Here is a 26,033-nt window from a genome sequence, read left to right as displayed (position 1 = left end):
GTGTGTGTGTGTGCTGCACTCAAGTATCATTAGCCAGAGGAACAACATCACTGCATATAGCAGTTAACAATAAACCTTGAAATTCTACACAGTGGAACAAGCCCAACCCTCAGCCTTACAAGAAAACTGAAATTAGTAGCCTGTCATCCAATGACCGCAGTCTCTGACTGGTGAACACAGTAAGCATGTTTCTGGTGTGTTGAGTATCAGGTTTCAAACTAATGTAGGACCGAGTATCTTGCTTTTTTTCTGTTGCCTTGATTGACCATTCCAGTGCCATCAGAGTGGAGGAAATGTATGTACTCTGAGCTGAGACATTTTTTTTGCTCTACAGGCAGCAGCACAAGGAAAGGAAAATCATTTATTCAGTGTGAAGAATGAGGGACAGTTTCAAGGAAGTAAGTGCTGTTCATATGTAGGCTAAAGGGCTTACCTGTCATAAGGTTACAGCCATTTCTTTATAAATACGTCTTCAGTATCCCAATTCAGAGCTACTTTTATGATTGCTTCCTGTATGGAACATACTAATAGCCCTTTAAGACTATCCCTTGGCAAATAGATGGCGTCAGTAGAAATTGCTTATCATAAGCTAATGTAGTACGCACACACACCATTATCAAGCACAACCACAGACCTTATGTTTTCTGAATTGTTTATGCAGGACAGGTATGAGAGGATATGGGGTTATTAACAGTGTGTGTCTCTCGGGGTCCTGACATTCAGGAGAGACAGTTCAGAGGTCTTTCACTATCCCTGCAGAGGAGGGTCATCCATTTCGCCAGCGGTGAGACTCTGGAGGAAGATGACAGTGAGGAGGAGGATACATTACAAGAGGAGGTGTTTAGGGAGCCTGAAGACATGGTAGGGAAGTGTTCAAACAGTTAAGATTTTGATTCTTAGTATAAATAATGTTTAGTCCATGAGCACAGTTGGAATGCAGCACTAATCTGTGTGTGTGTTTTAGCCCAAACTCCCATGGAGAGCTTTTACTTTGTCTCTGGGCAGGAAGTCATTGCGCAGTAAGTTGCATTCCATTCATGTGTGCTCTTGAAACAATTTTTTTGAAAGCATTGTCTTACATAACATGTTTTTTCCTTCAGCTTGTGATTTTCTTGGGGAAAAACTGGCTGGTCTACTTGGTCTCAACACTGCCAAATACCAGTATGCTGTAGATGAACATCAGAGTGATAACAAGGTAAGGTACATAAAACATTACACACACATACGGCCAGGAGTCTTTCTTGATCACATAAGAGTCATGAGTTTTTCCTGACCATGTGAGTTGACTAGGTACAACCTGGTGATAGGCACTAAGCCCCGGAGTTGTTTTCTGGTCAGGTAAAGTGGTCAGGAAAAGTTTCTGGACCGACACATAAAGCCTGCACAACATAGTCAGAAATGTAGACCACATATGCATTTGTTTCCAATCTTCAGTCAAATTCTTGGTTAAACATACACTAACTTTAATAATTTAGCAGTCACACTCAAACATAACTCTTTTTCTGAACCGAATTGAAAAATGTTTAAGCTAGTTTTGTTCCCTTCTAGAACACAGGCAGTAAAGACACCGAATGCTCCTATGAGAAAAGAAGGGAGAGAAGTCACCTTTCTTTGAGGATGAGCAGTGAATATGGTGCCACATGCTCCCAAGGAGTCCCAGCTGGTTCTCAAGCCACTGAGCACAGAACGACAGGATCCCACAACATGGGTTATCAAGATGATAATGAGCACTGAAAAAGAACTAGGCTAATAAACAAATCAAATGTTATTTGCCATATGCGCTGAATTACCGTGAAATGCTTACTTACAACTCAACAAACAATGCAAAAAAAATGTAAGTAAAAAAAAAAGCTAAATAAACTAAAGGAAAAATAGTAAAACAATAGTAGGCATTGCACTTGTTGTGCTAACAAACTAAGAGAGCAAATATTTATATTGCTGTGTGTATTTGTTGGTGTTCCTCTGTGATTTCTACTGTATTGCACTTTATCTGACTATATTAATACCATTCTGAAATGTTAATTAAAAACATGCAGTATACATGTTCCATGCATGCCTTCAATTTAAATGAATTTCTGACTAAATGTGTTTTGTACATTATGCGTGCAAATATCGACAAAATATTCTGGATAGCACAGAACATACTTAATTGCTGTGTATTACTGATGACTGTACACTTTGGCAAGGGATAAAAAATAATCGACGAGGATGGGATTCGAACCCACGCGTGCAGAGCACAATGGATTAGCAGTCCATCGCCTTAACCACTCGGCCACCTCGTCGTAGTGTTTCCTGTCGTAAAACAGTTAGCTTTATCAAACAACATGAACTACATCATTTTTATCCGGCTGCAAATGCTACTGCATGTTTGTTTGTTTTGTATTTTTCGCAACATTTAACGTTGCATTTTAGAATTGTTCTGTTTTGATTTTCATAAATACAATCTATTTGTTTTAGCTAGTTAGTTACATCTGTCTCAAGCATTGTGGTAGCTAATTTAGTCAATTTATGCTTGATCTGAAATGTGGTGGAGGCACCGTATGGATGGTGTGACGCAATTATAGAGCCTCTGGAGGAATGCAGAGGCCAAATTGAGCTCTGTACCGCATCGCTGTGCGCCTCTCAAATGATGTAACAATGTGGAGGGCTACGTATAGCTCTGCATTGACATGATTGGTTGACGGTAGGTGAGTGCGGGAGGTCCTGTATAAACACAAATTCACTTCCTTGTCAACTTCCTTCACGGCTGCCCAGCGGGACGCAAGAAGTGTGAATGCTCTGACTTCAGCAGAGGCCATATCTTCGTAAATGCTGCACAGCCAATGCAGAGATCAGACAGACCATGTAAAGGCTTTTAGCCAGCAAGCAAGCGTTTCAAGTTTAACCTATCAGCGTTTGGAAAACATTTGATACGCATGCGCACTGTCTTTGAATTCAAAGCGAGTAGTAGCATCAGCGAGTGCTTTGAAAGCTAACATGCAAATGGCTGACAGAATCATTTCGGCTGTTTCGGATTACCCTGAGTTGTATAACGTAACTTTAAACTCATACAGGGACTCACAGAGAAAGGCAAGGGCATGGAGGGCTGTAAGTCTGCAAGTGGAAATGCCTGGTAAGGTCAGCTTGCTGCTAGCAATAGCTTGCTAACTACCCAGTTAACGTTAGCTAGTAAGCTAGCCAACTAGCTAACTATCGCTACCTAGCTACTTGAACTGTTGTTGACCAAACTTTCTCTCACCTATGTAGCTACGTACCTAGCTACATCCTTAGCTAGTTAGCTACCTGCAAATTGTTATCCCTCAAATAAAACAACAATGTGATCCCTGCAATAAGGTAAATTAGGAATAAATACATGTTTACATAACATTCAAGAAATGTCATGTGTGTATTTTAATCATGATCAGACTATCCATAGGTCTGATTGAGATTGCTCTATTTGTGTTCGATGCAGATATCCTGACCCCACTCCCCTCTTCTTTTTGTGTTACGTGTCATTTGGGGTGTTTAGTGGATGACTGTCGGAATAAATGGAAGAACCTGAGGGACACTTTTGTCAAATTCAAGCGGGCTGAGCAGCAGAGGAGAGCATCTGGGGAGCTGGACATTCACAAGAAGACCTGGATGCACAGCAGAAGCATGTCCTTCCTTACCCCCTTCATCCAGCCCAAGGGCTTGCAAGGAGACACCACAGATGACTTGGAGGAGGAAAGGGAGAGGAACAGGGAAAGTGCCACAGAAGGTGTGGACGATAAATCAGCCTACATTATCCATGAGATCGAGGGGGGCCAGGCAGACGATGAGGATGCTTCCTCTCCTGACACTGTGTCGGGATCCAATGGGCCCAGCCGGAAGAGGAGGTGGCAGATGGATGGGATGGACGGACTGGAGGACATAGAGGATGAGATGTTCTTCTTTAGTTTGCTCCCGTATCTTAGGAAGCTCCCCCATAGAAAGAAGAGTGCTGTAAAATTGAAAATACACCAACTTCTACATGAAGCAGCATTCCAATAACCCACTGCCCAGCCCCCGCCCTCAATTCTGTTTCCAAGGTTTTGTAAAGCACAAGCCTTCATTTTGTCCTGTTATCAACTATTGTTCTATATTCAGTTTGATACTATGCCTAATTATGGTTATTGCAAAGTCAATTGTTAACAAATAAACGCTTTCAACATTTGAGGGCCTGAATTGCTTACTTTGTCTGTGAGCAATTCTCCCACATGTTCAAAATAATAAAACTAACTCTTCACCCTGGGCTGATGCGATTGGAAACCGTTAGCAAATGTGATGCTACCAGTTGAGCAAGGTTAAACATTATAAGAATCATTGAAAATCCAGGAGGTGAGGGAAGAAGCGCCAACACAAGTCGTATTTGTTTTGAATGCAGAGAGGGGTACTTTTCAATACTTACCAGGTGGGGGCAGTCACTGTCAAAGAAAAAAAGTTATTTCTCCAGCCAAGGAGTGTTGTCCACCATCAGTTTCCTTTTTGGACTGAGCTTAACCTGTTATTGTTAACTAACACTGGTTTGCATGGGAAGGCACTCTGAACTGGTTATGTAACATCCCACGTGTCAGCAGCACTGTAGTCTACACCATAGCAGAAAAACTATCAAGTGCTAAAGGGCCTCTCTGGTTCACTTGGACACTTAAACCAATCTACGGCACTGCTTCGGTATGTACCAGCTCAATCCCAACGCCCCTCTATAGCCCCATTTATACCTGGTGCTAACATGGGTTCTCTGTCCTGATATTGTCTCCATTCTGTTATCCATCCACTGTCTGCATTGTGACCAGATTTCCTGGTCCCTTCTTTATGCAATTTATTTCACAGCTATTCTTTCAAACTATGATTTATTTAATGTAAGACAAATATTGATGTAACCAATCATTCCAAACTTCTTTCATTTTCAAATGATGGAGGCAACTGTGTTCATGGGAACCTTCACAGTAGAAATGTTTTTGTCCCCTTCTCCAGATCTGTGCTTCAACACAATCCTGTCTCTGAGCTCTAAGGACAATTCCTTCGACCTCATGGCTTGGTTTTTTTCTCTCACATGCATTGTCAACTGTGGGACCTTATATAGACAGGTGTGTGCCTTTCCAAATCATGTCCAATCAATAGAATGTATAACAGGTGGGCTCCAATCAAGTTGTAGAAGCATCTCAAGGATGATCAATGGAAACAGGATGCACCTGAGCTCAATTTCGAGAATCAAGGTAAGGTATTTCTGTTTTTTATTTTTAATACATTTGCAAATATTGCTAAAATCCTGTTTTCACTTTGTCATTATAGAATATTGTGTGTAGAGTGATTAGGGGGAAAAACTATTTAATACATTTTAGAATAAGGCTGTAATACAAAAAAATGTGGAAAAATTAAAGTGGTCTGAATACTTTCTGAATGCACTGTATACTGTAGGTTAACAGCATTTATTTTATTTATTTTATTTATTTCACCTTTATTTAACCAGGTAGGCAAGTTGAGAACAAGTTCTCATTTACAATTGCGACCTGGCCAAGATAAAGCAAAGCAGTTCGACACATACAACGACACAGAGTTACACATGGAGTAAAACAAACATACAGTCAATAATACAGTATAAACAAGTCTATATACGATGTGAGCAAATGAGGTGAGATAAGGGAGGTAAAGGCAAAAAGGCCATGGTGGCAAAGTCGATACAATATAGCAAGTAAAACACTGGAATGGTAGATTTGCAATGGGAGAAAGTGCAAAGTAGAAATACAAATAATGGGGGTGCAAAGGAGCAAAATAAATAAATAAAATACAGTAGGGAAAGAGGTAGTCGTTTGGGCTAAATTATAGGTGGGCTATGTACAGGTGCAGTAATCTGTGAGCTGCTCTGACAGTTGGTGCTTAAAGCTAGTGAGGGAGATAAGTGTTTCCAGTTTCAGAGATTTTTGTAGTTCGTTCCAGTCATTGGCAGCAGAGAACTGGAAGGAGAGGCGGCCAAAGAAATAATTGGTTTTGGGGGTGACTAGAGAGATATACCTGCTGGAGCGTGTGCTACAGGTGGGAGATGCAATGGTGACCAGCGAGCTGAGATAAGGGGGGACTTTACCTAGCAGGGTCTTGTAGATGACATGGAGCCAGTGGGTTTGGCGACGAGTATGAAGCGAGGGCCAGCCAACGAGAGCGTACAGGTCGCAATGGTGGGTAGTATATGGGGCTTTGGTGACAAAACGGATTGCACTGTGATAGACTGCATCCAATTTGTTGAGTAGGGTATTGGAGGCTATTTTGTAAATGACATCGCCAAAGTCGAGGATTGGTAGGATGGTCAGTTTTACAAGGGTATGTTTGGCAGCATGAGTGAAGGATGCTTTGTTGCGAAATAGGAAGCCAATTCTAGATTTAACTTTGGATTGGAGATGTTTGATATGGGTCTGGAAGGAGAGTTTACAGTCTAACCAGACACCTAAGTATTTGTAGTTGTCCACGTATTCTAAGTCGGAGCCGTCCAGAGTAGTAATGTTGGACAGGCGGGTAGGTACAGGTAGCGATCGGTTGAAGAGCATGCATTTAGTTTTACTTGTATTTAAGAGCAATTGGAGGCCACGGAAGGAGAGTTGTATGGCATTGAAGCTTAGATAAACTGAAATCATAATACGCCTTGCTCTTATCAATAAAAATATATCAACATTATATTGAAATAGCTATACTGGTGCCCGCACCTAAAATGTGCACATTGAGAAGTAATTATATTTATCATCACATGCTTGTATGTTTAGCTTTGTGTTTAGCTTGAGTGCTTGTTTTTCAAACAACAGTATTGAATGGGGAATTGTAGCAGATAAATATCCTTCTATGTTTAAATGACCAATGCTGTATTGAGATCAGAGAATTTCCAGATAATAATATGCCTGGTTCATATTGATATTCCCAATTGGGCCAGGAGTGAATGCTCTGGGAGACCTAATTATATTCCCACACAGTTTGTTTACATTGTTGGATTTCTACCCAGACCCCCAAAACACACCCCATTCAAAACACTTTCAACAGGCCCCCAAACAAACCCTACCCTCAAAACCAAAAGGTTTCAACATGCCCAACCAAACCCCCCTCTTCTCCACCCACAAACTTGATAAAAAGTCACAATAGACCTTTGGCTCCCCAAATAGCCTCATACACTATCACTGATTAAGGGCATAATAGCATCGTTGTCCCACAATTGACCAAGGACTTTAATGAATGAAAATCACCAAGTCTTCCGTCCTACATTTAGTCCAATACACTACCCCGAAGATCACAAGAAGTCCCACACACACACACGTCAGCATGGAAAAAGAAAAAACACAGATACTCGCCCGTCTGAATTTTTCCCCTCGTGCCCCAACATGTCTGGATGTATCTGAGGAACTTGTGGCAAATTTGGAACTGGTTTCTTGGGCGCTGACACTTTCATCGTGTCTTCATCATTCGGTTGTACACCCTTTATGGTACTAGGTAGACCAGACCTTTTGATCCATTTTTCAGGTGCTTCAACCTCAATAACAAATGATTGGCTGACCTCCATGGCTGCTGTTTGACTGGGTACACATAGTTTCAGTCCTAAAGTTCTCAACTACTGTGCATTCGGAAAGTATTCAGACCACTTGACTTTTTACACATTTTGCTACGTTAGACTTATTCTAAAATGCATTAAATAGTTTTCCCCCCTCATCAGTATACAAACAATACCCTATAATGAAAAAGCAAAAACAGTTTTTCAAAACAGATACATTATTTATTTAAGTATTCAGACCCTTTGCTATGAGACTCGAAATTGAGCTTAGGTACATCCTGTTTCCACTGATCATCCTTGAGATGTTTCTACAACTTTATTGGCCTGACCTGTTGTAAATTATATTGATTGGACATGATTTGGAAAGGCACACACCTGTCTATATAAGGTCCCACAGTTGACAGTGCATGTCACAGCAAAAACCAAGCCATGATGTCAAAATTAATTGTCTGTAGAGCTCAGAGACGGGATTGTGTCGAGGCATAGATCTGGGGAAGGGGACAAAAATATTTGTGCAGCATCCCAATGAACAGTGGCCTCCATCATTCTTAAATGGAAGACGTTTGGAACCACCTAGACACTTCCTAGAGCTGGTCGCCCAGCTAAACTGAGCAATCGGGGGAGAAGGGCCTTGGTCAGGGAGGTGAGCACTCTAGTCACTCTGACAGAGCTCCAGAGTTCCTCTGTGGAGATGGGAGAACCTTCCAGAAGGACAACCATCTCTGTAGCACAACATCAATCAGGCCTTTATGGTAGAGCGGCCAGACGGAAGCCACTCCTCAGTAAAAGGAACATGACAACACACTTGGAGCTTGCCATAATCCACCTAAAGACTCTCAGACCATGAGAAACATGATTATCTGGTCTGATGAAACCAAGTTTGAACTCTTTGGCCTGAATGCCAAGTGTCATGTCTGGAGGAAACCTGGCACCATCCCTACGTTGAAGCATGGTGGCAGCATCATGCTTTGGGCACGTTTTTCAGCGGCAGGAACATGGGAGAAACAAATACAGGTGTGCCAAGGTTGTAGCGTCACACCCAAGAAGACTTCAGGCTGTAATCGCTGCCAACGATGCTTCAACAAAGTACTCAATGAAGGGTCTGAATGCTTATGTCAATGTCATGTTACATTTTTTCATTTTTATACATTTGCGCTATGATGAAACTGGCTCTCATGAGGATCGCCACAGGAAATGAAGACCCAGAGTTACCTCTGCTGCTTAGGATAAGTTCATTAGAGTTAACTGCAGCTCAAAAAAAGGCTTCACAGAGTGCAAGTAACAGACACATCTCAACATCAACTGTTCAGAGGAGACCGCGTGAATCAGGCATTCATGGTCAAATTGTTGCAAAGAAACCACTACTGAAGGACACCAATAATAAGAAGAGACTTGCTTGGGCCAAGAAACACAATAAATGGACATTAGACCGGTGGAAATCTGTCCTTGGTCTGATGAGTCCGAATTTGAGATTTTTGGCTCCAACAGCGGTGTCTTTGTGAGACGCAGAGTAGGTGAATGGATGATCTCCACATGTGTGGTTCCCACCATGAAGCATGAAGGAGGAGGTGTGAAGGTGCTTTCCTGGTGACACTGTCTGTGATTTATTTAGAATTCACGGCACACTTAACCAGCATGGCTACCACCGCATTCTGCAGTGATACGCCATCCCATCTGGTTTGCGCTTAGTGGAACTACCATTTATTTTTCAACAGGACAGTGACCCAAAACACAACTCCAGGCTGTGTAAGGGTTATTTGACCAAGGAGAGTGATGGAGTCCTGCATCAGATGACCTGGGATCCACAATCACCTGACCTCAACCCAATAGAGATGATTTGGGATGTGTTGGACCGCATAGTGAAGGAAAAGCATCCAACAAGTGCTCAGCATATGTGGGAACTCTTTCAAGACTGTTGGAAAAGCATTCCAGGTGAAGCTGTTTGAGAGAATGCCAAGAGTATGCAAAGCTGTCATCAAGTAAAAAGGTGGCTGCTTTGAGGAATCTCAAACATAAAATCTATTTAGATTTGTTTAACACTTTTTTGGTCACTTCATGATTCCCTATGTGCAATTTCATAGTTTTGATGTCTTCACTATTATTCTACAATGTAGAAACATTTTAAATAAAGAAAAACCCTGGAATGAGTAGGTGTGTCCAAACTTTTGACTTCTGCGTATACAGTATATATATATATATATATATATATATATATATATATATATATATATATATATATACAGTGCCTTGCAAAAGTATTCGGCCCCCTTGAACTTTGCGACCTTTTGCCACATTTCAGGCTTCAAACATAAAGATATAAAACTGTATTTTTTTTGTGAAGAATCAACAGTAAGTGGGACACAATCATGAAGTGGAACGACATTTATTGGATATTTCAAACTTTTTTAACAAATCAAAAACTGAAAAATTGGGCGTGCAAAATTATTCAGCCCCTTTACTTTCAGTGCAGCAAACTCTCTCCAGAAGTTCAGTGAGGATCTCTGAATGATCCAATGTTGACCTAAATGACTAATGATGATAAATACAATCCACCTGTGTGTAATCAAGTCTCCGTATAAATGCACCTGCACTGTGATAGTCTCAGAGGTCCGTTAAAAGCGCAGAGAGCATCATGAAGAACGAGGAACACACCAGGCAGGTCCGAGATACTGTTGTGAAGAAGTTTAAAGCCGGATTTGGATACAAAAAGATTTCCCAAGCTTTAAACATCCCAAGGAGCACTGTGCAAGCGATAATATTGAAATGGAAGGAGTATCAGACCACTGAAAATCTACCAAGACCTGGCCGTCCCTCTAAACTTTCAGCTCATACAAGGAGAAGACTGATCAGAGATGCAGCCAAGAGGCCCATGATCACTCTGGATGAACTGCAGAGATCTACAGCTGAGGTGGGAGACTCTGTCCATAGGACAACAATCAGTCGTATATTGCACAAATCTGGCCTTTATGGAAGAGTGGCAAGAAGAAAGCCATTTCTTAAAGATATCCATAAAAAGTGTTGTTTAAAGTTTGCCACAAGCCACACCAAACATGTGGAAGAAGGTGCTCTGGTCAGATGAAACCAAAATTGAACTTTTTGGCAACAATGCAAAATGTTACGTTTGGCATAAAAGCAACACAGCTCATCACTCTGAACACACCATGCCCACTGTCAAACATGGTGGTGGCAGCATCATGGTTTGGGCCTGCTTTTCTTCAGCAGGGACAGGGAAGATGGTTAAAATTGATGGGAAGATGGATGGAGCCAAATACAGGACCATTCTGGAAGAACCTGATGGAGTCTGCAAAAGACCTGAGACTGGGGCGGAGATTTGTCTTCCAACAAGACAATGATCCAAAACATAAAGCAAAATCTACAATGGAATGGTTCAAAAATAAACATATCCAGGTGTTAGAATACTAGAAGCCGAATACTTTCTCAAGGCACTGTATATGTTAAATATATTTAACTTTTTTATTTTCCCCTAACCCTACCACCCTTCCCATAATTGGAGTAAACTAATGGACAACAACACTAAGGCTTCTACTTCCATTTTATTCTGTACATACTATCTACATTTTCAGGACACAGTATAGTTGACAATAGTTATCTTTTTTTTAATTTTTTAGTCCCATCGTTCAACTACCCTCAAGCCCTCCCATCTATCTCATAAACCATCCAGTTCTTTTTGCAATATATATTTTTTAACTTCGCTGTGATGTTTCACACAAGTTCGGACCCTTTCTATTCTCATAGTTTCTACAGAATATTAATTAAAGATAAACATTTTTGCTAAGTATTATTATATTTTTGATTGATTGACTATGACTTTCAGATCACCCAGCAGTGCCATTTGCAGAGTTAACTCCAGGTAAATGTTTTGTGTTATTCTATAAAGCATTGGTTGTTGATGTGTACGGCTACATGTCAGATACATTTTTGTACATTTGAACATTAGTAGGACCAATCTACCTTGTTTTATTGGAGCTCTAAAGCAATACTAATTGTTCCCCCCCTCCCCCACATGGATTTAAAATGCCCCCTCGGGGATGTCATCCTGGAGCCAGCCCTGGTATCAACTGTATGTAAAAAAAAATATATGTTTTTGTTTGGTTTGGACACTTGTAATTGTACATACATGCACTAAAACAACATTGTTGCAAGTTGCTCAAGAATAAAATAATTGTTTGTGACATTTCTGTTGATTTATTTAATTGATTATGAGATGATTGAAAGAGCACACACATACAGATAACAATGTAATAAATAATTATTAACATAGGGCTAGATTCAATCCAGACCGCAGAAGATCTGTGTTACAGCGCAATTGACATTTATAGGTAACTTCTGATTGAACCACTATATGCAGCGTCTTAGTGTGAATTCAGTCTCTGCGAACGTGGAAACATTGCCTTAAGATGTCAATCGCACTCTAACAATGATCTTCCACGTTCCAGATTGAATCTAGTCCATAGACTAATTGAGGGACTACCCTTCCCTAGTAAAGCTAGTCAATCTTAGTTTCATTCTATTACCTACATTTGCTGTATTTGCTAGAGCATTTGCTCTACAGCCACAATTTATGCTGCTATATTCCTAACAATAAATTGGTGGCAGTGAGCTTAGATTTTTTATTTATTTAACCATGTTAGGGCTCTAGTCAATCTGTGTTACTGAAGCGTTACAGATTGAGCAATATAAATGTAAAGGTCATTTCCAATTTGAGCCGACATATGCAGCATTTTCTGTAACGATGCGAGCTGAGAGTCGGGAAGCAAGTACAGGGAGTGAATATTTAATAAATAGATGGAACATAATACAAATCAGGATCAGGAGCGGTCCGATCGCGGAAACCTGACAAACCTGCTGGGTGACAACCGGCAGAGGCATTGGAGCCCAACGAGCTGGCTGAGGCGTAAGAGTCAGAGTCAGGAAGCAAGTACAGGGAGTGAATATTTAATAAATAAACCGAATATAATACAAAACAAGAAACACTAACAGCACACAGACAGGAAACTGAAAATATAACGCCTGGGGAAGGAACCAAAGGGAGTGACATAAATAGGCCAGGTGAGTGTCAATAAGCTCTGGTGCGCGTGACGATGGTGACAGGTGTAAGTAATAACCAGCAGTCTGGTGACCTAGAGGCCAGAGAGGGAGTATACCTGACATTTATTGTGAATGCAGTCTCCGGCAAATCACACTGTAACTCTGAACTTCCGCGATACGAATTTAATAGAGCCCTTAGTCTCATTGAGATTAAAAATGTACTTTGCAAGAGAGACCTGGTTCAAAAAGCATAACGCAAACATTTAAAAGATAAAACACAAAGCACAAAAAACTTCAGGTTACACAATGAACAGGCACATTGGTTTTGGGAGGAGGGGTAAAACTATGGATTCAAATATTGACAGGGCCTAAATAATTTTTCACCATAGATTTTACTCTAGCATTAAATTAAATAACAATTAGGCCAGGATTCAATCAAAGGTGCGTTGTTTACAAGTGCTCAGCAATTTAAGTGCATTTGAAGCTAATTTCCCGCTTGAGACGATATCTGCCGTGTTTACAATGAATGAAATCTCCTCAAATGTTGCAGAAATAGCCTTTAAAAGACACCTTGTTGCTAGGCAATGTGCTTTTCTACAACAGTGTTTCCCAAACTCGGTCCAGTGGTTTCAAGTTTGTATCCATCATTTTTGAAGAGCAAAAAATAAACATACTTCCACATTTCCCGCTGTGTAAACTCATTGATTCTCATTGCAAATAGGCTCAGGATATTTCCTGATGTAGTTGGGTAGCTGATATTCAGAGCTTAAATAGCCAAATTGATTAGTCATAGGAATCAGAACTAATAAAGGCAATGCAACTGCCTGTTTTTTCAAACAGTAGGCCTATCACATGGATGGGCATTCATAAGATTCCATTGTGTGCTGACATGGTAGGCTACACCCCAGTAAGCACGGCCTTACGCCGACATGTTTTACAAACGGTAAGCATACCACATAGATGGACCAAATCTGAATCAATCATGGGCGTCAATGTTTGGTTCAGATTTTTCTAGTCTGGACCGGCCTTGATTTGGTCCAAACATAGACATCTATAAATGACTTATTTTCAACTTTCTTTCAGACCTGAAAATGTACCTGATTTCAACTTCTAGAAAATACGTATTGTAAAAGTGTTTTGAACATCATTTTTCTTCCTGGGACTTTTCTAGTTTTGCAGGGGCAACAATTTTTTTGTCTCGCCTAGGGTGGCAGAACAGCCAAGACCGGGCCTACAGCACCCCTCTGATTGAATCCCGGCCTTATTGTTTATTACAATAACTTTGATTTACACATTTCATCTACAGTCATAATGCAAGTACAGGTCAACTCAATTAATAAATCATATAACGAAATGTCATTGACCAAATTAGCAGTAATATTATGACATCTCTTCTGACGTCAAAGTATGCTACAGTACTGTTTGTAGAAAATATGAATACAAATGTTTCCAGGAAATCACAAAGATGTGTTTAGCAATTGATGAATGTGTATGAGTTTAGTAATTAACATGAAACTTAATATGTTATTGACATAATATAATGAAATCATGTTATCTAAACACCACCTAAACCCCAGCCATCACTGTCTTTGAGGAACCAACCAGGTGGATGTTTCCCTCTGGGTGAGAGTAGTGGCAGATGGGTGGGTTGGTCCTGATCCAGTATATAGCTTGATCCAGTATATAGCTAGTTCTCTGAGGTAGAAAACATATGATGAGTACAGTGTTCTTCAATCCCCAATCCTGCAGACCCTTAATGTGTGCAGGCTTTTATTACAGCCCAGTACTAACACGTCTGATTTAACTTATAAGGGCTTGAAGAGTAAAACATTGTGTAATAGTTAAGAGTTAATTGCATCTATTAAATTACATGTGTTTGTCAGCTGCAGACGTGTTCGTCCTTTATCAAGACTGTACAAACCTTGATGTTCATCACTTATTTGAAGGGGACTTTCATATTCTCACTTTTCTCTTTGGGAGTAGGTGCCTGGTAAGAGAGGTGATCTGAGCTTTCAGTAACACTTGACATTAAGTTGCTTTTCTGTGTAGTACCACTGTTCGTTCTATAATAACGCCATTGGTATTGCAATGTTGGTATGTTGTACTTTAATTGGCTTTGCGTTCTAATTACAAAGGAATGGAGCCGAGAGTTTTTTGTTACTACACACTCCATATTCCATTTGTGTATAACAAAAGCCATTCAGTTCCATTACAGAACAATTGCCATAGTACTATGTAATTACAATGTCGTAACTAGCATAATTATAGCATTACTACACAGGTATAAGAGCAACTTAAAGAAAATGTAAACACATGCTCCAGCTCTATAAATGAATGGGAAGACAAAAGCAACTAGAAGAGCAGAACTCACCCCAGCCAAGATGACTTTCAACACTTCATCTCGCACCTGGTATTAACATGACAAAAAGCAGTAGTGGTAGTACATAGTATACAGAGTTCACTGTTGAAACACTCTATTAAATCACATAAGATCCCTAATGGTTGACAAATACCTTCTTCTCTGCAAAACATCCAGTCAGTAAAATGAAGAAGCCCTGAAAAAATTGACACAATAAATAAATACAATGGTATTTTTCACAATAGTTTCAGACAAGAATATTTGTGATGGAAAATGGATGAAAAAGTACCTGTAAGGAGTTTGTGATGGTGAAAGCATAATGCATCACAACACCCATCATTTCTTTGATATCAATGAGCACAAAAAATCCCAAAACCCATGTTATCCCAAAGACTGGTGTTAAAAAGACGACCACTTTCAGGATGCTTTTGGCTGTCTCTTTCTCGTCGGCTTTACTTCCATCAGGGACATTGGACTTTATGAGCGTCATGATGACAACACACATGGAGAACAGATTCATCAAAACAATCGTCCCGATGGGCAGAAGAAATGCGTAAATGGACCCTTTCAGAAGTCCATCGTAAATGAGCCAGCAGGTTGTTTTGTTGTGGTAGGGGTTTCCTGTGTATTTGTAGTACACATAGGTAGCTGCCACGATCACTGTGGGACAGACATACCCGAGGACGGTGGACAAGAGCAGATACACCCTCTTCCTCAGCGGGTGGAAGACGAAGATGAGCTGGTGTAGTAGCATGACGCTGAGGCATAGCATCCAGCAGAACATAGCCAGAAAGAAGAAATGCTTGGTCACGGTCAGTATGAGGCACCAGGTATCAGGGATGCTGGGGATGGAGGAGGCCAGGAAACTGCAGTCGGCCATTAAAAGGCATAGAGAGATGTTGACCAGGGCTGTGTGGCGGAAGTGTGAGAGGTTGGACTTCACAACAGCCGACCACACCAGCGCCTCGATGAAGAGGAAGACAATAAGGGAGCAGATGGACATGCCCAGGCCTACGTAGGTAATCTCATCCAGAAAGGGCAGGTTCACCGGGGTCTTGGACATGAGCACTGAGAAGGAGGTCAGGTGGGTGCACTCGCAGTAGCTTTTGTTGTTGACCATTTCCTTCCACTTGCAGCCTTCTTCAGACCATTCCTTTAATGTGGTGTTCCAGAACACACAGAGGATTTTAGAGTCTCGAGACATTGACTGGTTGATGGGAAAGTCCAATTTGATGTCTATTTTGGAGTCGTTACTGTTTTGCAGTGTGGCTGACACCACAATGCTAGGGAACTCACTGTCTGGGAATTTTGAATTGTTTAATTTGTCAGCCAGGTTTTTTACTCCCACAGTTTTTACTATTCCTGAGGACTGGGCCAAATTGACCTCAACGCCAAACACAGTTCGATTGCAAGATGAGTTATTTTGAGCTCGGCAGAGTTTGAATTGTAGATTTGGGGTGTCATTTCCGTTACTGATATTCATTTTTATGTTCTTCACTAGACCCTCGACAGACTTGAGGTATTTTGAAGACATTCCATATTCAATGGTTTTGTTGACTGCCTTCCAAGGGTTATTCAACATGTTGCTTGCTGCATCAAGAAAAACCTGTGAATTGTATTTTACAAATGAATGTTTCTGTATGAGATATATTGTACACAGCAGTATGACTCTTGACTGGGGTATGTGCAAGTCACCCAATAGTTGGCAACAGTTTAAAGGTGCAATCTGCAGTTCAAACAATAACAAAGTGCAACTGTTTTGGACAATATCTCAGGGATGGAGCTGGAGGAATGTAGCCACTCTCAAATCCAAAGAGAGAGCTATGGATGCAGAGACTGAAATTATAGTTTTAACCATTCTCCAGATGTACAGTGTTTGTTTGCAATTCCATTGTTTACAAACATTGGAGTAAACAAGCTTATATTTTGGGTTATGATGGGGTAAGACAGTTGAAGTTACATAAGCATTTATAAGTTATATTTTTCTAGAATCAATGGCTATATATCATTACTTTAGCATATCATGACTTTAGTCAAATGGGCGTATCAACAGCAGATTGCTCCTATAAAGAGTAATCTATCTCAAATAAAAAACAGAATGGCTCACATCTACAACGGACTCATCCAGGGTGATAGTTTCTGATGCTTCAGACATGACATCCAGAATACTGATGGATGCATTCAAATCAGCAACTGAGCTGTTCGTGTCAGCAACTGTGCTGTTCTTCAACCCAGAAAATATTTCATGAGCAATGTCTTGTGTGGCCCCAAGTCCCTCTCTAAAGTTCTGGAATGGTATAACACACATGGAATAGTAAATTTATTTGCAATACCAACACATTCTACAGGCCTAAAACATTTTAATTATAGTCACATTATTCCAGTGGCTGGATATGTAGTTGAAGAATGTGATTCATCACCAACCCGTGAGTAATGTTATCATATTACTGTAATGCAAGAATGCAAGCGCTTTCACTCAAAACATAGACATTCACCAAAACACTACCAATGTTCCATATCAACTTGAAAGTGTGAGAGTTATATGACTGCAGGAGGTTTAAGGCAATACTCACTGCTGCTGAAATGAGAATTTGATTAAGTTCCTCATTGACACAGTTATCCAGCACATCCATCCATGCAGGCCCCTTGCATGTCCTCTCGTTATACCCCACTCTCCTCGGCTCACATTGTCGGATGACAATAGTGTCACCTTTTGGGGTTTTTGGCCAAAGATAGTCTACTAAACAAGCCATCTCCTTTTCCTCAGCTGATAAAAACAAGCGTTGGTCAGTGAGGAGTATTAATAAGAACTAAACATCCACTTCATTGTTGTACATGTTGTATAAATAAACCATACAAGTTTAGTACTGTCACTCAAATGTGTTTAAGTGAATTGTTAAAGTGGCGTTATGTCCAAAAAGGATGAAGAGGATTAAGCAAATTCATTCAAAGGACTCATACAACCTAAACATACCATAAATCACTGGTATAGTTATGCTTGCACTTTCAGTCTCATTCTCCTGGTTTGTAAATTTGACTGTGAAAACATGTGGTAATTCTGTTTGCTCGCAATTTATCTTTGAAGTTATGTTGTAGCTGGTCCCCGCTGGCGAGACTAGAAAAGAATGTTGACATTTTTCTCAAGTTACTGCAACTTTATACATTTTGAGCACAAAGACAAATAAGATGATACAAAGTTCAAGACACAGTTCATAAAGAGTACCTGAGGATTGATTTGGGGGTTCCATTTGAGCTTGGTATGACCAAGTAACATTGTACATCTCCGTGCTGTTCTCGATGGTTGCGCTGACCATCACACTTTGAGAGTTTATATCATGGCATTCTACAGTCAGTGGGGTACTCGTCATGGTGATCTGATCTGGTAGCAGGGCTACCTTCAACTCTGCAGAGGCTGCATGCACAATGGATCCTTGGGAAAATCCACACTTATACATTCCTTTAGAAGCAATAAAAAAGCAATAAACAGGATCATATCAGTAGGTCTATTTCAGTATCGAACAGATGCACTGTTTACAATAACCACATAAACCGGAAATATAATCCTACTCCCTCGATTTATATTGGCAAGCATCATAGGTCTCTCAGACACACCTGCCCAGTTCCCTGACAACTTTTTAATTTGGACTGTGGTACAGTTAGGTGATGCCTCTGGGAATGTCACGGTTATGCTGGTTCCAGTGTTCAGACCAAATGTCTCACTTCCCTTTATCAAGTTCCAGTTCCAAGAGCCACCTGTTTCATCAAATGTTGTTTCTTTAAATGTGCAACTCAGCGTCGGTGTTGAGCGGTATGGCACTTTGTTCATTGGATACTTAATGCTCACAAATCCTGTGGAAAAGTAGAGACATACAATATCAATACAAAAAATAATACAATAGATCTTTACACGTTTTACATCATCATTACCAACATAACCTAATAAATTTCATACCATAATTCTTGCTACATTTCTTAATATCATACTGTCTTTGCACTTGTTTGTATGGTCCATAGGTTATCATATCATAACCAAAAGCTTTGCAACTCTGAAACTGCATCTGATTGGAGTGTGCAGAGACTCCATTTTCATTAGTATTTTCACACAGTATTTTCTCCTGTGCCTTATCTGAGCCTAATGTGGCAGATCTCCTCATGGTCTTAATATCACTATGTGAAAGGTCTGTACTGTAATGGAAGAGGGAGGACATTTACCTGATGTTTCAACAGATATTTTGGCAGAGGAGCCTACAGTCGTTTCCAGGTCAGCTGTTATTTTTGTAAGTTTTTTAGTCAGAAATATGACACTGACATCCACTTCGAAATCAACAATGTGGCCATCACCCCTTATGTGTCAATATTGAGTTGCCAATGGGTGAAAGGGAGACAAAAACAAAAATTGATGTTGCATCTTTGGGGAGAAAAACAAGCACTCATATATTAAGGAATGAATATATCCTATAATAAATGTTGAATGTATTACCTAGGTCCAGATACATTAAGGCCCTCAAACCCATTTAATTGTTGAAAACCCTCTGTGAGCTGAGAGAAAAAGTAATTGTGTTAATCAAGATTAAATATAATGTATCACATGTTCACATTATAAGAAATGTATCTGGACATTTTTTGTTCTTTTTTAAAAAGTTTACCCCCTTTTGTCCCCAATTTCATGGTATCCAATTGTTAGTAGTTACTATCTTGTCTCATCGGGAGAGATGCGCCACCCGGGAGGAGTGCATATACAGAGCCTGGGCACGAACCCAGAGTCTCTGGTGGCACAGATAGTGGCCCTAGACCACTGCGCCACCCGGGAGGAGTGCATATATATGCGTCCTCCGAAACACTGCTTCTTAACACAGCTCACATCCAACCCAGAAGCCAGCCGCACCAATGTGTCGGAAGAAACACCTGGCAACCTGGCTAGCTTGCACTGCGCCCGGCCCGCCACAGGGGTCTCTAGTGCGCGATGAGACAAACCCTCCCTAACCCCGTCCGGGCCAATTGTGCATTGCCCCACGGACCTCCCGGTCACGGCCGTCTGTGACAGAGCCTGGGCACGAACCCAGAGTCTCTGGTGGCACAGATACCACTGCGATGCAGTGCCCTAGACCACTGCGCCACCCGGGAGGAGTGCATATACAGAGCCTGGGCACGAACCCAGAGTCTCTGGTGGCACAGATAAATTATACTATTTCATCAGATTTTAATTCCCTAAATATAAAAATGAAAATGTACCTGTTGTTTGATAGTATTAGTTTCACTAAATACTTTTTCCACTGTGACTGTTCCATTAAAGAAAACTATGTAAACAAAAACAAAACATTAGAATTGTGACAACAGTGTTATCCATCCTATTGATCATATCAAATAATGGAAGTAAAAATAAATATCAACAATAATACCTTTCACTTTGGGAATACAGAAGGCTGGCAAGTCAGAAATATTTGCATTACAAGACGAGCCATTGCAGCACTGGAACTCGTCACACACTGCGTTGCTCCAGATGTACGTTGTCGAACAGTTGCATTTAGAATTACCCCCAACAATTTCACATTCTACACAGAAACACACATGATCAATCAACAACAATCAGACTACGGATGAAAAAACACTGATAGAGGAACATTTCTCTATAAAACCATATTTGGTAGAAATAATGATACTGTACCCGCTGTTAGTTCAAGCAGTTCAATGGTCATACTTCCATTATCTGTAGTTATTTCCTTGATCGATGATAGAGTACCAGAGATGTCAAATGTAACATTGCTCTCTACCATGAACTCAGCCATGTAGGTATCTAAAACAATCAGTGACACAAAGGAACATTTGTATTTTAGGCAAATGTGCAAGAGAGCCTTTTCGGCAGCTAATTCTAATGATTGGGGAGGGTCTTCAAGAGTGTGCATCTGCTGGTGTGAGAGAGTTAGTAAATTCACTTGTCCTCATGTGGCCCTTTTCTAGTTCTCGTCATAGAGAGTAACCTGCTTGGTTTGTTATGTGTTCAGACATAAATCTGTAGATCAAATAACTCACCCACTGCTAAGGCCTGTGTAAATGGAGAGAGAGAGAGAGAGAGACACGTTAGATTTCATCATCAAAGGGTCAATAACTACATATGTCCACTAGAATTCATCTTTGAAATAAGATACATTCATTAGGTTCCCTCCATGTCTGTTATTTTTAATCGGTGCTTACCTTTACTTAGTTTACTTGACTAACATCCATGGCTTCTGTGTAAATTGTCCTACTGGCTCATTTCAAGTACTACTGCAATGTACGGTTGAAGTCAGAAGTTTACATAAATTTAGGTTGGAGTCAATAAAACTCGTTTTTCAACCACTCCACAAATTTCTTGTTAACAAAGTATAGTTTTGGCAAGTCGGTTAGGACATCTACTTTGTGCATGACACAAGTAATTTTTACAGACAGATTATTTCACTTATAATTGACTGTATCACAATTCCAGTGGGTCAGAAGTTTACATACGCTAAGTGTCACGGCCGTCGAAAGAAGTGAACCAAGGTGCAGCGTGGTGAGAGTACATTTACTTTTTTATTTAAAATGTTGCCAACAAAACAAGAAATTACAAAACAAGAAATTACAAAACAAGAAATAACAAACACAACCGTGACACTTAACAGTGCTAAGTGCCACAAACAAAGTTAACTACCCACACTGAAAGGAGGGAGAAAGAGCTACCCAAGTATGATTCCCAATCAGAGACAACGATAGACAGCTGTCCCTGATTGAGAACCATACCGGCCAACACATAGAAACACAAATCATAGAAATAAAGGACATAGAATGCCCACCCAAATCACACCCTGACCAAACCAAAAAGAGACTCTCTAAGGCTCTCTAAGGTCAGGGGTGACACTAAGTTGACTGTGCCTTTATAAACAGCTCTGGAAAATTCTCCAAATTAATGTCATGGCTTTAGAAGCTTCTGACATTCTAATTGATATAATTTGAGTCAATTGGAGGTGTACCTGAGGATGTATTTCAAGGTCTACCTTCAAACTCAGTGCCTCTTTGCTTGACATCATGGGAAAATCAAAAGAAATCAGCCTAGACGTCAGAAAAAAATGGTAAACCTCCACAATTCTGGTTCATCAGGGGGAGCAATTTCCAAACGCCTGAAGGTACCACGTTCATCTGTACAAACAATAGTTTGCAAGTATAAACACCATGGGACCACGCAGCCGTCATACCGCTCAGTACTTTGGTTCGAAAGTGCAAATCAATCCCAGAGCAACAGCAAAGGACCTTGTAAAGATTCTGGAGGAAACAGGTACAAAAGTACAGTATCTATATCCACAGTAAAACAAGTCCAATATCGACATAACTTGAAAGGCCGCTCAGCAAGGAAGAAGCCACTGCTCTTAAACCGCCATAAAAAAGCCAGACTACGGTTTACAACTGCACATGGGGACAAAGATCGCACTTTTTGGAGAAATGTCCTCTGGTCTGATGAAACAAAAATAGAACTGTTTGGCCATAATGACCATCATTATGTTTGGAGGAAAAAGGGGGAGGCTTGCAAGCTGAAGAACATCATCCCAACCGTGAAGCACAGGGGTGGCAGCATCATGTTGTGGGAGTGCTTTGCACTACAGGAGGGACTGGTGCACTTCACAAAATAGATGGCATCACGAGGTAGGAAAATTATGTGGATATATTGAAGCAACATCTCAAGACATCAGTCAGGAAGTTAAAGCTTGGTCACAAATGGGTCTTCCAAATGGACAGTGACCCCAAGCATACTTCCAGAGTTGTGGCAAAATGGCTTAAGGACAACAAAGTCAAAATATTGGAGTGGCCATCACAAAGCCCTGACCTCAATCCTATAGAACATTTCTGGGCAGAACTGAAAAGGCGTGTGTGAGCAAGGAGGCCTACAAACCTGACTCAGTTACACCAGCTCTGTCAGGAGGAATGGGCCAAAATTCACCCAACTAATTGTGGGAAGCTTGTGGAAGGCTACCTGAAACGTTTGACCCAAGTTAAACAATTTAAAGGCAATGCTACCAAATACTAATTGGTCCTTCTGACCTACTGGGAATGTGATGAAAGAAATAAAAGCTGAAATAAATAATTTTCTCTACTATTATTCTGACATTTCACATTTTTAAAATAAAGTGGTGTTACTAACTGACCTAAGACAGGGAATTTTTACTAGGATTAAATGTCAGGAATTGTGAAAAAATGATTTTAAAAGAATTTGGCTAAGGTGTATGTGAACTTCCGACTTCAACTGTACTGCTTACCTGGTGGTAGAGGAATACCACGCCGCAGTAAAGTATTACCGCTCTGGCCCACATCGTTTGTCTGATGGATGCAAAGAAGATTTACACTGCTTCAACAATTTGGACACATTAATGAATTAAAACATCAATTTTCATGACAGACAATAGTGATACTGTAGTGATACCCCATTGGAGTTCTTATTATCGACCTTACTGTTTTATTTGTGTCTCATTTGAGTCCGTGCTACTTGTTGCTTTTATTATTCTATTCAGATTTTATTGTCCATCTCTGGGTGGTTTATTTTATTTCATGTTTCACTCTGAAGTAGATACTGCTGTAAATAATATAGGTCATGATCATTATTGATTAGCCTTTTATCTCCTGAGCTCCTTTTCCTGAAGTATACAAAGTCCAAAATTAGCTAGTCAAACTTTCTTTTGCATTACTTTGCATTACCCCATAATACAGACACAGCAGGTGGTGAGCTTGTCCTGTTCACCTGCTTATGACGCATTGAATAATCCTTGTCAATCAATCCCTGCTCTTTAAATAAAACATAGAACAATCAACTTACTATGTACACTGTATGTCCTCTCAATTATTCACATGGCCATTATTTCATTAAACCACACTACCACAGCACATGTATTTGCTCGTGTTTATTAATTAAAGAATACTATCAACATTTTACTTGAGGTTATTTTTCGTTTTTTAAAACAACTCTTCCTCCAGAAGAGGACTGGCCACCCCTCATAGCCTGGTTCCTCTCTAGGTTTCTTCCTAGGTTCTGGCCTTTCTAGGGAGTTTTTCCTAGTTTGTCCTAGCCACCGTGCTTCTACACCTGCATTGCTTGCTGTTTGGGGCTTTAGGCAGGGTTTCTGTACAAAACTTTGATATATCAGCTGATGTAAGAAGGGCTTTATAAACACATTTGATTTGATTAAATGACCGACATCAGTTCACTTACTTGAATTCCATTTTGTTCTTGTTTTCTGTGAGCTCCATGTGCAGTTTCTGTAGAGATAAATCAGATGATTCCTGAACTGTGCGATGTAGTAGGGAGTTGAACATAGTTTAAAGCAGCAATTAACTACAAAGACCACAATTCATTGCACGCCTGCTTAAACTTGTTCATCAGTTGATCGGCGAGCCTATAAATACATGATCTAAGTAATTCGTAGCTGGTATTCAGAGTCATAAAAGAGATGAGATTATATAGAGATGAGATATAGAGATGAGATAATGACTTGGAATTAAATAATGAAGTCTTCAAATAAAACAAATATTTTATTAAAGTCAAGTAATGTGATTAAATTACAGTTAATTAGTGATAAGCAGTAATGGGCAGTCACTACCACCATGGGACTTGTATTAATTGTGTTATTTAGTGTTCCAGCATTTAACCCACGTAATGCATAGTGTATTTAATATCTAATCAAAACTGAAATTGAAAACCGTTTGAACCGAAACCGAACAGACCCCAAAAAGCAGTAATAGCTCAACACACCTACACAGTCAGCTTGGTCACCATGTTGATACTAAATCCCGGAATTACAAAACATCATGGTCCGTTAAGAGGTTGTTTTTGTATCACAACACATAAAAACAAAATATGCCTAGTTACTCATTAATTTATGGACTCTCAAATATGATATTAATTTAAACATTCATGAGATGGTACACCAGGTTAGTGTGAATGGAACAGAAGACTACACAGAAGCAGCCTATATACACTTGACGGCTGAAGTCATCTGTACTCTCAACATGACATTCATTTGAGCATTAATGAGATGGTACACCAGGTTACATTGCCCCAGACCTTTATATTATCTGTCTATTGAAGTTCACTTTATTTGAAAAGACTGTGAGAAAAAAATGAACTGGAGAGTCTCAATTAAAAGTACTTCTTAATCCAGAAGTAGGGTAAATCTGGGCCTGGGAAATCTAGCCTAACTAATTATTAGACTACTTAAAATGTTACCAAATCAAAATGTCTCACAATATTCATGGAATAAGATGTTTCATTGACACAATCATTTTTTTCATATTCTTTCAAAATGTATTTTCAAACCACAACTTGGCACACATTTGAATAAGAATATACAGGGCAACCCCCAAGTATTAAGCAGTATGAACCATTTGTAAATGCAGTGCATAGAAATGATGAAAGATAATAGCTTTTCAATAAGAGGAGATTACTGACCTTGCCTCAAGAAATCTGCTCTTAAACCTGGGTTTGACCTGTGAAACTAGTGATCAAAAGGTGGGATGCAGTTTGTCATCCATGTCTACCAGGAGACCATCGGGGTAGGCTGAATGCTCACGGTGAACAGTCTGACTAAAGTAAATGGGAAAATGCTTGAAAGCAGCACGACGGAGGCGACATATGACAATGAGTAGCTACTTTGAAAAAGGGATCTTTGCCATTTGCATGGCTGGTATCTCCCTATGCCATCTGGACTGGTCAACATGGGCCTTCAGCTTTCCATCTGCATTTGGCTACCAAATACAGCTTTCTCCTTGAGGAGGTTACATCCTGTCAAAATGTTGTCTGTCAAGAGGAAATGTTGTCATTCCTATACATGTAATTCCTATACATTTAATTCTTATACATTCAATTGAGGAAAGACAGATGGAGCCGTTAGTGCCCCAATTTGGTTGGTTATTTTGTTGCAAGTATATACCTTCTAGACATTACAGAACACAGTGCTTGATGAGGCATAACTGTAAGCCTAGTGTGCCACACACATTGAGAAACAGTGACCTCGTCACTACTTCAATACTGGTTCAAATGGACAAAACAACATCATGTTCTTAAAATTAAACTTCTTAGGGATTTTTTATCACTTCCTGTCT

General features: G+C 40.1%; 3 protein-coding genes and 1 non-coding gene across 9 annotated transcripts; 2 read left to right on the top strand and 2 right to left on the bottom strand.

Annotated features, from left to right (window-relative positions):
• Positions 1–124: 124 nt before the first annotated feature.
• Positions 125–2,035, top strand: LOC110522296 (protein FAM177A1). Of its 5 annotated transcripts, none has more exons than XM_021600569.2 (6): positions 125–179; positions 335–398; positions 724–861; positions 965–1,019; positions 1,101–1,195; positions 1,549–2,035. In XM_021600569.2, exons 2-6 carry the CDS (start codon positions 378–380, stop codon positions 1,732–1,734), a joined length of 495 nt encoding a protein of 164 aa, XP_021456244.2. In that variant the 5' UTR covers positions 125–179; positions 335–377; the 3' UTR covers positions 1,735–2,035. The 5 variants fall into 5 exon arrangements, with proteins under 5 accessions (XP_021456244.2, XP_021456243.2, XP_021456246.2 ...); XM_021600568.2 differs by having other exon boundaries at positions 128–194; XM_021600571.2 differs by having other exon boundaries at positions 136–179; positions 760–861.
• A 165-nt stretch (positions 2,036–2,200) lies between these two features.
• Positions 2,201–2,282, bottom strand: trnas-gcu. The gene has a single exon. It is a non-coding gene; the product is annotated as a tRNA-Ser (tRNA).
• A 433-nt stretch (positions 2,283–2,715) lies between these two features.
• On the top strand, positions 2,716–4,252 carry LOC110522295 (MADF and BESS domain-containing protein). 2 transcript variants are annotated; one of them, XM_036975874.1, is made up of 2 exons: positions 2,716–3,112; positions 3,452–4,252. In XM_036975874.1, the coding sequence occupies exons 1-2, from the start codon at positions 2,977–2,979 to the stop codon at positions 4,009–4,011; spliced, it is 696 nt and encodes a 231-aa protein (XP_036831769.1). In that variant the 5' UTR covers positions 2,716–2,976; the 3' UTR covers positions 4,012–4,252. The 2 variants fall into 2 exon arrangements, with proteins under 2 accessions (XP_036831769.1, XP_021456241.1); XM_021600566.2 differs by having other exon boundaries at positions 2,718–3,112; positions 3,509–4,252.
• Positions 4,253–13,969: 9,717 nt separating this feature from the next.
• On the bottom strand, positions 13,970–26,033 carry LOC110521056 (adhesion G-protein coupled receptor F2-like). Its single transcript, XM_021598481.2, has 19 exons — positions 25,381–26,033; positions 24,145–24,191; positions 23,198–23,258; positions 20,964–20,976; positions 20,599–20,727; positions 20,333–20,485; positions 20,166–20,230; positions 19,414–19,472; positions 19,146–19,276; positions 18,546–18,782; positions 18,157–18,390; positions 17,908–18,048; positions 17,507–17,700; positions 17,041–17,220; positions 15,223–16,539; positions 15,088–15,129; positions 14,946–14,981; positions 14,496–14,561; positions 13,970–14,269 (listed from the first exon to the last, which is right to left on the bottom strand). Exons 2-18 carry the CDS (start codon positions 24,180–24,182, stop codon positions 14,511–14,513), a joined length of 3,081 nt encoding a protein of 1,026 aa, XP_021454156.2. The 5' UTR covers positions 24,183–24,191; positions 25,381–26,033; the 3' UTR covers positions 13,970–14,269; positions 14,496–14,510.

Source organism: Oncorhynchus mykiss, chromosome 4, assembly GCF_013265735.2.
Source record: "Oncorhynchus mykiss isolate Arlee chromosome 4, USDA_OmykA_1.1, whole genome shotgun sequence".
Lineage (NCBI taxonomy): Eukaryota > Metazoa > Chordata > Actinopteri > Salmoniformes > Salmonidae > Oncorhynchus > Oncorhynchus mykiss.
The sequence above is the reverse complement of the archived record's forward strand: the minus strand, read 5'-3'. Positions and strand labels throughout refer to the sequence as shown.

Coding starts and splice junctions, on each gene's coding strand:
- LOC110522295 (XM_036975874.1), top strand. CDS start 2,977: ATGCAAATGGCTGACAGAATCATTTCGGCTGTTTCGGATTACCCTGAG. Junction 3,113..3,451: donor TCTGCAAGTGGAAATGCCTG/GTAAGGTCAGCT, acceptor TGTTCGATGCAG/ATATCCTGACCCCACTCCCC.
- LOC110521056 (XM_021598481.2), bottom strand. CDS start 24,182: ATGGAGCTCACAGAAAACAAGAACAAAATGGAATTCAA. Junction 20,231..20,332: donor CTGTATTCCCAAAGTGAAAG/GTATTATTGTTG, acceptor TTGTTTACATAG/TTTTCTTTAATGGAACAGTC. Junction 16,540..17,040: donor TGGATGAGTCCGTTGTAGAT/GTGAGCCATTCT, acceptor TACAATTCACAG/GTTTTTCTTGATGCAGCAAG.
- LOC110522296 (XM_021600569.2), top strand. CDS start 378: ATGAGGGACAGTTTCAAGGAA. Junction 399..723: donor TGAGGGACAGTTTCAAGGAA/GTAAGTGCTGTT, acceptor CCTGACATTCAG/GAGAGACAGTTCAGAGGTCT. Junction 862..964: donor TTAGGGAGCCTGAAGACATG/GTAGGGAAGTGT, acceptor TGTGTGTTTTAG/CCCAAACTCCCATGGAGAGC.